Raw genomic sequence first — 12,093 nt, 5'->3', positions numbered from 1 at the left:
TACCTAAGTATAGTAGCAGTAGTCAGTTAAGCTGAGTAAATCTTTATTGTCTCTGAGGGGTAGTTTGGTTTACATATGGCAGTCCTCAAAAAACATCACAAATGACCGATGCAACGATAACTGTACACATGATCAGTGTCAATAAAGTAGAAAAAGGACAGCAAAGAGAACCGGCCCTTGCCATAACAATAAAATACTAACCACCATAAATAAATAAATCACATTTATGTAGTGACTAGTGAAGTCATAGATAAATACAGACCACAACTTCAGACACTTCTACTCAAAAAGTCTGCCAGAATAAAAGAATTCCTGAATCTACTGGTTCCATATTTGTGTCCCAGTGGGAACAGCTGGAACTGAACAAAGAGAGGGTGGTGAAAGTCCATATAGAGACTGTGCCTTGCGAGTAACACTCACTTACAGAGGTTCGGTGGTCATTAAGGTTAGCACCAATGATCTTACAGCACACATTTACAATACTCCCCATTTCATTCCTGTTCCTGTCCTGTTGCTCCACAGAAGCTGAGGTGGGTGGCTTAGTAAATTAGTAATCTAACTAGTTGAGTGAGATAACAATGCTTATTTTTTTTTCTTTTTTCTACATTTAAAGCCTTTTGATAATTCCATTTCCAAACGGGAAGACATATGTATTCTGAAGAAGAAAGGGGAGTCTATATGATTGACTGCAAGCATTTTTTGTTTAGTTTTGCTTTTGTTTTTTTTTAGCAGAGCATGATGTCATATTTTTCCCAGAACTGCCCATGTGGTGCTAATACTCTTTTTTTTTTCTCTTTTAATCTCAGATCACAGAACAAAAATGACAATTAAAAAAAAAAAACGTACCCATTAACTTTTAACAGAATGTTATTGAAATTCCAGTGACTAACTCCCTGGCTATTTTCAGCTAATGTGCCCGATTCCTGCCGGGTGCTCCATTATGATGTCATAATGAGACACCAGCAGGCACAACTGACAACCTGCTCTGATTGGCTGAGAAATCTGACTGCACAGATGTGCTAGCCCTGCTGGGTGGTGTTTCAGTGTGTCGTGCTACGCAGATTCTGCAGAGCTTTAGAGGTCTCGGTATGCGGATTGGCTGAATTGTGAGCACGGTGCAATGGGACGAGACAATCCAATAACTTCACGTTCAGTGAATCAGTGCAGAATGATACCCTCACATTGGGTCAGAACCCATAAGGAGAGTCTACTTCTTGCAGTACAGATATTCTGTATTATGACCAGATATTCAGCACCAATATTCCTTCCATTCATATCTGCCAGGTTGAAGCTGGCAAGAGCAGGTTCCAGTGCCATCTGCATTGCTGCACTAGGTGTGAATTTCTGTTTCATACCACACCCAGTAATGTTCATAACAAGCCAGCAAAACAGAACACTTACAATGTCAACAATGACAGAGACAGAACTTTAAATGTGAAGCACGTGATGTCAACTCTCTGGACAATGTACTGAATATCTGCAGAATTAATCCCAAAAATTACGAAAGGACATACATGCAGCAGGAGATTTGTGAGCAAGATCTCTTTCCAGAGCCTGGGTGGACTGAACGGCAACTGAGAAATATAAAAATGCAAATATTCTTTGGTATTCTTAGTCGTTGGACCTATTTTCAGGCTTCCCTATCTGGGGGACTGAGACCGAGCCCTGGCTTGATTTCTGAACACTGAGATGGCGTGTCTTTTACAGTGAACGCTGTGGAGGGAGTCTGAGGAATGTAAACATGACCACAGGTGAGCTGCGGAGCTCCCGTTACCTGCTGGGTGATGGTGTCCCAGGGCCCCTGCAGGAGTCGGGTCCTGTAGTTCGGATGAACATTGTCCCACATCTCCTCCAGGGACAGGGGACGGCCATCTGAGAAACACACACAGGGACGCTGACTCCCAACATTCCCACGACAGCAGCAACTGACACATTCGTTGCAGAAAAAAAACAAAGGTGAATTGAATTATCCGCATCGCGCGCTGCATCAAAACAGTGCGCCACATCAAAACAACGGGATTTAATGTGAATGCATTTCTATTCCAGTCTCGTACACTCAGCCTTCTGTTCCCCTCATTCACTTAAATTTCCCAAGCCGCAAAGGTCCCCTCTGTCCAATGAAGTGTGAAAACACAAAACCGGGGAGCTTGGAGTGAAACAGGAAAGCGCAAGTGTGCCGGGCCTCTCATACATGAAATGAAACACATGTAGAATGAGAAGTATGTTAGGAATTCAGCATCGCCCTGCCCCATTCACAGCCTTTTTAAACAATACTTAACTGGTTAGAAACTCTGCTTCCCAGAAATTTATTCACGTTGTCCCCAGATACGGGGTTAACTGTGAGAACACCTTGCGAATGAGGGGGGAGACGAAGTAGGTGAAAATGATGAAAGACAAAAGCTCGGAGGAAACACCTCAGCAAACAGAGGGGAAAATTAGTAAGAAACAGGCCGCACAGAGGTCAAATGGGAGCAGGACTCCCAGCATACCCTACCTAAAGTGGAGGCCCTAAAATACAGCACCGGGGCCTGGTAACTGCAGGAGTACAGCACATGGTACTCATAGCGGATCACCGAGGCCTTGTCGGAGTCAGCGTGTTCTTCGTCACCATCAGCCTCCTCAACATCCTTATCTTGAAGAACCTGGACAAATAGTGGGAAAGAGCCAGAATGTGATAATTAGGATATATGGAAGTCATTTCAACCATGATTACAATGCATGTTTCAGTGTACAACACTGCCCAGTCTTCAATGACAACTTCAAGTAATTTGCATTTTCATTAAAAACTGCTAGTTAAGAGGTGTACTTGGTTTCACTTTCTAGCTTGCAACTTCACTTTAAAAAAAGGTCACAGACTCATTCTGAGAATTATCCATATCAGTACAAGGTGAAGGGAGTATACCAAAAAAAAGGCAGCTTTGCACAAACGCAAAGCCATTGGCAACACCATCCAGTCTGCTGGGAAGCACCTACGGCCTGTTTGTCATCTGCAGGCGCTCACCACCTGCCAAAAGGGCCAGAACTCTGTGGCATCGGCGGGATCGCTGACTGGGTACTTTCCCGCCGGGCATCCTTGTTAACACACTGTGACTTTCACTGTCTCTGATAAGGAATGCACCACTTTTAATGCGGTTTATGGAGATGTAACCTTCACCACTGGCTTTGTAAACTGACCCTGGGACAAAAAAAAAAAAAGAATGTCTATCTCATGAACGGCTTTAGTTAGAGCTGTCAGGTCTGCGAGCTGTGGACTGTGACCAGAGCCAAGGCTATGGCTAATCTCTGCAGCCCCACCAATGCACGCTGCCAGGGCACGCAAACTATAAACAAAAGCCTGGCTAACACAATGGCCCCTTTGGCATAAACTAAATTTAACATAGTCCTCACATTGCTGTGGTGATACACTGAAGTTAAGAGCATTAAAAAGACAGAATGTCTACAGATTGCCTACCCCCCCCCCCCCCCCCCCCCCCCCCCCAAAAAAAATGCAGCTCTACTTTTGATTAGTGCTGTGATAGAAGACTATCACCATCCATTCCTCTTTATTCCATCCAGCCCTCTATCAATCGGTGGGAGTAAAAAAGACATCTGGGCTTAACCTGCACTTTAGCCTTCTTTTCTTTTTCTCAGTGGAAAATGAGTGTTAAACAGCTTTTGAAGAGAGCGCACAAGAAGGCCAAGGCACGCATTGCAGATAGGCAGGGTTCACTTTAACCAAGGCTAACTCCACATTTAATTCAACTTTGCGCCGGTTGCCTTTTCTTTTCTCCTCTCTCGGCTCAGCCTTTTGATTAATTCGCTGTCAAAAGTTTGTAATAAGCACTGGCAACAGCAACAATGCTACAGCAAAAAAAAAAATCAACAGGAAAAGATACAATGGATTTCCACAGTCTTCACTGAGAGAAACCTCCCTGCGGTTCCTTTATATTGTCTGTTTGTTTCCTTTGTTTTTTATGTGCCTAGCTACAGAATTTTCGCGAGACCTTGGAATGCAGCAAAAGTGACATCACCGGGATGACTTAACCTCCGAGTTTCGAGTCCGACTGGGGCGACACGATCGGGTCTAATTAAAGGCTCCCAATCTCGTTCCTCGACCAATCTTTCATCTCCTCCGCGCCGCCTCCCTCTCTCAGCGTCTCCAGCGCCGGGGCTGACAGCTCCGTCAGGCCCGGTGTCGGCTCGTTCCTCCCCTGCCTTCAGATAACATCTCCCTGCTTTGCATGTGCAGTCTTGAGAAACGCGCCGATGAAAGCTCGCATCCGACTTCCAGCGAGGGAGACAGGCGACTACAGCAAGGGGTTCCACAGCTTTTCAAAACAATGACTCAGTGGGTGCTGGCGCTTCACCACCCTCCGGAGACACACGATGCCAGGCATTCCTGCCCACCGGATACGCCTTTCTGTGCCCGGCTCTACCCGCAGTGTGTCCACACGCAATTGCTGTTGAAACAAGATGCGAAGGTGTCTGAAGGTGCGGCAAGGTCAGGAATTCGTCACTGAATTGGAGTTGCTTGGGTGAAACGCACACATGAAACGGACTGCGAGGCCAAGAACCTGCCAAGGCCAATAGCCAAAACCTGCCTCTGGAGTCGGCACGCTCACAGAGAACATGTTGTGAGACCATGTGACACAGACCGTGCAATACTCCTGGGTCTCTGGTGGTCTATGAGAATGGAGAAGGGAGAGAGAGGGTAATTTAGGCTGAAGAGTGTCCCTCGTTGGAGGACAGAGCAGTGGACGAGGCTCATGTCGAATCTGGTTCCTCTCTCAGCACTCACACAGGAGTGGAGGCCCCTCCCACAAACATACGGCCTAAAGAACATGCAGAGGCAATTAATGTAAAAACAGCAGCCAAGCCCTTGCTCACTGGCTGTGTGGAGTGTGCCCCCTGTCTATGGGAGGAGTGAGAGAGGGTGGAGCTTGGTGAGGAGGAGAGTGGTCAGTGACAAAGAGCCATTAAACCTCATGAACCAAAAAAATGATTTTATGGGAATAAAATGTGCATCTTTCAGTGGGGAAATGTCACAACATCCTCCAGCTGAAGTTCCATTTGGTGTTAGCAGAGGAATAAAGCTGCATGCTTAAAACGCAGGGATGCAGACAAGATGTTCCTGATCTACAAAGCTTCTTCTGTACCAACACCACATGTCAGAATATACTGTACTTATCTCATCTCTCTCTCTCTTTCTCTCTCTCTCTCTCTCTCTCTCTCTCTCCGTTCCCTACAGAAGCCATAGGACAGTTGTAACAGTGATTCCCAGAACTGGGTTTATACCCTGGCGTAAGCTGTTGTAACCATGATCCCCAGAAGCTGTATAGCCTGACACTGTGGTTGTCTTCAGATTCAGCTTGCTGGAATCCAAAGAAGTTAGTCATTCTGGTCCACTGAACCACGTATTTTTTTTCCCCCATTACAGAACTCACAGGCAGCATATCATCCCCATTCCATTCCATCAGGTCCCACAGGCTTAAAACCAGCGCACTGCAACTGCCAGCCACCTGACTAGTACTACACAAGAGAAAACAGATAATTCCAACAACATGGGTTGGTGGACCTGCGATTCCGGCTCAACCTGGTGGAATCCCAGAATGCCTCGTGCCACTCGCTGCCCCCCCCCCCCCCCCCATCTCAACACCAGGTGTTTGGCACAATCCTGCTCCTCAATTAAGATGTCATTTCACAGATCCCTTTGTAACGAGTGAGCGTGTGAGCAGACAAGTTTGTTCATGAAAGCAAACAAACAAGCAATTCAATTTAATTGCGGGGGGGGGGGGGGGGGGGGGGGGGGGGGGGGCTCTGTCTCCATTAATGTTTCTATATAAAGGGAGAGAATAATACGGTTGTTGCACACTGCAACGTGTGGTAAATGTGGTTGCAATTACTTGGGATGCGCAATTGCCTGTGACGTGGGTTCTCCTACATTTAAAAAAAACACATTATAAATATTTAGGAAATTAACGTGCTAAAAAAATGAGCCAAGCTGCCTAAAACCAGCCCAACTTCCCTCGATCTGAAGAGAAAAGGCTGGAATACAAACCGGGTGGAAAGCGATCTGTATGAAAAAATGCCGCTTTTTTTTTCTCTTTCACGTTAATCCGTTACACAAAGAATGATGACATTGAGGAGCTCCCGCAGCAGGAAATTTGCAATTCAAATGGGAGGAGCTGCACTGCTCCATTGCCCTGTCCCAATTTTGAATGGTGCGCCATCTCCGCCTCGGCCTGCCAGGAGAGGGTCTCTAACGCCGCGCCTTTTGGGCACTTTGCGTTTACCTTTAAATGTGCCACACCGGGCGAGAAGCAGGCTTGGGTCGAGTCACGTCGTCTCACAAGCAGATAGGAGGCGAACTCCATTTTTGTCTTCTCATGGGCAGAACAAAGAAAAGCACTTACTTACATGAACCGTGCTTAAACGCAGTGATGTAAACCTGGATGTATTATTTTAATAAGCATGAATGGTACAAGAGGTGTTTTTACCCACTCGACTTGAACTAGGAAGTAAGGAGACATTAATATGAACGACAAACTCTTGCAAAAAGGAAAAAAAAAACATTACCAGTGGGAATCTGACCTGCTGGATTTAAAATCTTTTCAATTTCCACGTACCAGTGCGTGTGGCTATGATCATCATTTGAACATCATCATACATCATACATCATTTGAACTCACAGCAGAGGTAACCACATCTGTGTTTGACCACCTAAAGACCTCAAACAATAATCTTCAACGGAAAGTGACAAGATGGTGATGACAATAACAACAGATTTTGTACAACTAATCACACAACATCACTAAGGTCATTTATTTGTCTGGCTCATATTTTCAGTTAAAGTACTTCATATTATGACAGTTACGTATATACATGTCTAGTTTGTTTGAAAACAGTGCAAGTCTTGTAAATTACTGTGATTTGTGCAAGACACCTGGCTAGGGCCAAGCTCTAACAACATTTGTATGTGGGAGTCACAGAAATGTAACCAGCGAGAGATGAACTGTTATTTTAACAGGGTCACTGATCAATAAGACCACAAACACTCATAAACCACAAAAACAGCAGACTGTGATTGATCTTTTTTTTTTTTGGCCAGACCATGACAACAGAGTCTAAATCTCCAGCACTGCTGAATCTGGTAAGAGGCTCCCATTGTGTTTCCACTGCCAGCTTGCACTGATGATAGCTTTTGGTTTCACACCAGCATGCAGCTGGTTAACCCTTTAGCTCCAGTTGTCTGGAATGGAGGCCTCCCAGGAGGACTTCTCTGCAACTGCCCTTACTGAAATGGAGACGCGACTTCCCCCAAAAGAGGCATCAGGGTGCCAGGGAGGATAATCGTGAGAAACCGTAAACACAAATCCAGAATTCTTTTTTTAAAAGATTATGACATCAGACACTGCAGATGTCTCACGCTTTTTAAAAAGGCTGCCGGATTTGAGAACACTGCTGTCTTTAATTTCTAAGGAGGGAATGAGCGATGAAATCAGATGCCAACTGATTGCAGCCATAATTATGTGTTTAACTCTCAGTGTTGTGTTTTTGTTTACACTCTTTAACACTCGCAGATTTCAAATGCCAGTTTCAGCTGTCATTTATAGTAGGAAATAGTATGTTTTCCTATCATACATCAAATACTCAAAAATACAAAAGTACAGAAACGCCTGAGTGAAATAACAAGATACAGCAATTTACTTTGACATGTGTCTTTTACAGAAAAAGACCTTTTTTGGCAATGATGAAAAAGCACAGATGAGAAAAGCAAATAAATACAACTTTATCAATCTTTATAAAGCTAGCCATCAAGACAGGTTGCTGTCTCAGACACAACCAACATAAAATTCTGAATTTGTACACTGAAAGGGTTAACCAAAGATGGATTTTTGTACAGTGAAAGGTTTTGCGTTCCTTCAAAGAATTCCTCTTGCAAAACAGGAAGCCACAAAAGAGGGGCTGGTTAGGCTAATCTCATGCAGATCCTTTTGAATTTCTTCTTCTAAACAATGAATGACAGGGCTTCTCTCCCAGCGTGCAAGCTGCTGCTGGTCCTGCTGTGAGCCACCTACAGAATCTCTGCAAATCTCTGCACGCTTCACGAGCCGAGCGGTTCTCTCCGCTGGGGTACCATCATCCCCCCCCCCCCCCCCCCCAACCACTGCCAACCTCCACCGCAACCTCCGCCCCCAACCAATCTCCACCACCGCCTCACAAGATCCGAAAACCCAGCTCTCTCCATCCCACTACATTCTTTTCCCCACCTAAGTCCAACTGTAACCACTACCGCACACACACACGCTAAACCCAGGATCCTGCTTTCTCCATCACCCATGAAAATCACATTACCATCAATGTGTGTCTCCAGCTGCAACCACTACCACATACACAGATGCACACACACTAAACCCAGAAATCCTCATCTTTCCATCCTGCCAGTAATGTCACATTAATGTCTGTATATGGCTATCCAGACCCAAAATCCAGCACCACTGCCAACAGAACAGCTTCATTTTCTGGAGGGCACTGCATGAACTTATTGTGAAAGAATCCTAGCATTAAAGGGGCACTGTGGTTTGCTTTTCAGTAATTATAGGGGAGGGGGTGGGGGGGTCATCCTACTATTAAAACAAATACTGCTCAGATGATGTCATAGCCACAGCATCAACGCTGGACTAACGACAGTGCCCCAAGGCATGCTGGGAAACCAGCTAACAAACCACCTCACCTATTCCGTATTCCCACAGTGACCACACAGAGGGTCTTTCAAGGTCAAACACAGCATCGTTCACTTGTACAAACAATGCCTCGACACACTGTCCTGGTCACCTTGGTCGCTGGCGTCCGAAGCACAAGCTTCTAAAAGAAATGGTATTATTTGGTGTCTCCTCTACTTAACTATCAGCGTCGATCTGCACTGGAGTCATTAATCAGCATTACTCCAAAGTGTGCAGGCTGATTCAGTCTACTGAGAAAACTGTGTGGGTGAAAGCAGCGAAGGAACTGTACATTATTCAAAGCCAATTCCTACACCTGAAAATGAAATGCATTTTTCATACACTGTTCTCTGCAGCTCTGTGTAGTTTTAGACCATAAAGACAAAGAGACAAGCCTTCCTCTGCAGGGGTGAGATGAAACATTTACATTTTAGGGAGTCCTTTTCAGGCCAATTTAAACAGCAGCATTTAGAAATTAGCAACATTTGATTCATGTTAAATAGCCCCTGGGATATTCTCTAAAAAAAGAAATATCAGTGAATACCATGAAATATCAGTGGTATACATAGCAATCCCAGTCAAGTTAACAGCCCTTGAAGGGCTGATTTTAAAAGGTGGTGTGTTGCCTCCAAAAGAAACAATTCCCCCAGTGGGGAACGTCTCTGGCCACAGAATGAAGCTGGTGGAATGAACTGATGACTTTTCTCATGTTATCCCAGTGTTAAGTCTCTAGATTGCCTTTTCCCAAGGTCAGGGAATAATTTTCCATTTTTTCCTAATTGGCCTTGGGTCTTCTGTTTTTTCTTCTTAATTCCCTTTGGGAAGTGCAGCATGCTACATACAGTGCTGGCCAAAAGTATTGGCACCCCTGCAATTCTGTCAGATAATGCTCAATTTCTCCCAGAAAATGATTGCAATTACAAATGTTTTGGTAGTAATATCTTCATTTGTTTTGCTTGCAATGAAAAAACACAAAAGACAATGAAAAAAAAATTAAATCAATTATCATTTTACACAAAACTCCAAAAATGGACCGGACAAAAGTATTGGCACCCTCAGCCTAATACTTGGTAGCACAACCTTTGGACAAAATAACTGCGAACAACCGCTTCCGGTATCCATCAATGAGTTTCTTACAATGCTCTGCTGGAATTTTAGACCATTCTTCTTTGGCAAACTGCTCCAGCTCCCTGAGATTTGAAGGGTGCCTTCTCCAAACTGCCATTTTCAGATCTCTCCACAAGTGTTCTATGGGATTCAGGTCTGGACTCATTGCTGGCCACTTTAGAAGTCTCCAGTGCTTTCCCTCAAACCATTTTCTAGTGCTTTTTGAAGTGTGCTTTGGGTCATTGTCCTGCTGGAAGACCCATGACCTCTGAGGGAGACCCAGCTTTCTCACACTGGGCCCTACATTACGCTGCAAAATTTGTTGGTAGTCTTCAGACTTCATAATGCCATGCACACGGTCAAGCAGTCCAGTGCCAGAGGCAGCAAAGCAACCCCAAAACATCAGGGAACCTCCGCCATGTTTGACTGTGGGGACCGTGTTCTTTTCTTTGAAGGCCTCGTTTTTTTTCCTGTAAACTCTATGTTGATGCCTTTTCCCAAAAAGCTCTACTTTTGTCTCATCTGACCAGAGAACATTCTTCCAAAATGTTTTTGGCTTTCTCAGGTAAGTTTTAGCAAACTCCAGCCTGGCTTTTTTATGTCTCTGGGTCAGAAGTGGAGTCTTCCTGGGTATCCTACCATAGAGTCCCTTTTCATTCAGACACCGACGGATAGTACGGGTTGACACTGTTGTACCCTCGGACTGCAGGACAGCTTGAACTTGTCTGGATGTTAGTCGAGGTTCTTTATCCACCATCCGCACAATCTTTCGTTGAAATCTCTCGTCAATTTTTCTTTTCCGTCCACATCTAGGGAGGTTAGCCACAGTGCCATGGGCTTTAAACCTATTGATGACACTGCGCACGGTAGACACAGGAACATTCAGGTCTTTGGAGATGGACTTGTAGCCTTGAGATTGCCCATGCTTCCTCACAATTTTGCTTCTCAAGTCCTCAGACAGTTCTTTGGTCTTCTTTCTTTTCTCCATACTCAATGTGGTACACACAAGGACACAGGACAGAGGTTGAGTCAACTTTAATCCATTTTAACTGGCTGCAAGTGTGATTTAGTGATTGCCACCACCTGTTATGTGTCACAGGTAAGTAACAGGTGCTGTTAATTACACAAATTAGAGAAGCATCACATGATTTTTCAAAGGGTGCCAATACTTTTGTCCGGCCCATTTTTGGAGTTTTGTGTAAATTGATACTTGATTTGACTTTTTTTTCTTTCTCTTTTGTGTTTTTTTATTGCAAGCAAAATAAATGAAGATATTACTACCAAAACATTTGTAATTGCAATCATTTTCTGGGAGAAATTGAGCATTATCTGACAGAATTGCAGGGGTGCCAATACTTTTGGCCAGCACTGTACTATATAACAAAAAAAAATGATTGACTGACTTGTGGAGCTAGTGTGTGAATTCCAGGGTGACATCAGATTTCAGGTAACAATGCCACCTTTTCTCACCTGTCCTCGATAGTCCTTCATCACTGCACCTTCCTACAGACCACAGTAGCAGTCCCTATATTCAGAGCCCCTATAACTTGCATATGTGAGAATTACTGTTAAGAGCATAGATTTTCATAGAGTGTAATCAAAGTGAAGACAAAGCATGGAGTTAAATTCTAGATAGCAGAACAGGTGTTTTATGAGGACTGTGAAGATCCTCTCGTGGCAATTAGACAACACCTCATGAATGACCTTACAGTGAGTTAGAGTAGGACAGACCCTAATGCAGACCATTTTTGAGCCCTGTAATTCTGTGGAAAAGACATTTTTTTCCTTTTGCAACTGAACAAGCTGGGGAGAGTGATTGTGCCTTTCAATTACCTGGAAATAAAATAAATGGGAACATTGAGTGATGCAAGCCTCTAATGTGCTTGTGTGATTTCAGTGTTTAATTGTTTGGGGAAACTATGGCTGTTTTCTCCCGGGGAGTGAGAGAAATGTTATTTCAAAATTTCCAGGGACTTTCTTCTGCCAAATTACAGTGCCTTAATAAAACAGATCACACACACACACACACACACACACACACACACACACACACACACACACACACACACACACACACACACACACACACACACACACACACACACACACACACACACACACAGAATTTGGATTTCTCCAACCAGAAAAAAAAAATGACACTTTGATTTATAGTCCTCTACGTCTGTTTTTCTATATTTGCAACCTTGAACTGTCCCACTGTCTTACACATTATCCAAATATTGATTGGTATGAGACACTTTTTTTGGACTTCCAGCTCGCTGTC

At 44.2% G+C, this 12,093-nt stretch overlaps 1 protein-coding gene across 2 annotated transcripts in view; it reads right to left on the bottom strand.

Annotated features, from left to right (window-relative positions):
• atg10 (ATG10 autophagy related 10 homolog (S. cerevisiae)) overlaps positions 1-12,093 on the bottom strand; it is a 34,672-nt gene that overhangs the window by 6,052 nt on the left and 16,527 nt on the right. For both annotated transcript variants that reach the window (XM_036527523.1, XM_036527522.1), the window contains 2 exons: positions 2,495-2,642; positions 1,775-1,872 (listed from right to left, as the gene is read on the bottom strand). In XM_036527523.1, the coding sequence (XP_036383416.1) occupies positions 1,775-1,872; positions 2,495-2,642 (246 nt within the window). The remainder of the gene's footprint in view (positions 1-1,774; positions 1,873-2,494; positions 2,643-12,093) is intronic.

The sequence above is a fragment of the Megalops cyprinoides genome, chromosome 4, assembly GCF_013368585.1.
Source record: "Megalops cyprinoides isolate fMegCyp1 chromosome 4, fMegCyp1.pri, whole genome shotgun sequence".
In the NCBI taxonomy this organism is placed as follows: Eukaryota; Metazoa; Chordata; class Actinopteri; order Elopiformes; family Megalopidae; genus Megalops; species Megalops cyprinoides.
This window is presented reverse-complemented; position numbering and strand designations above follow the sequence as displayed.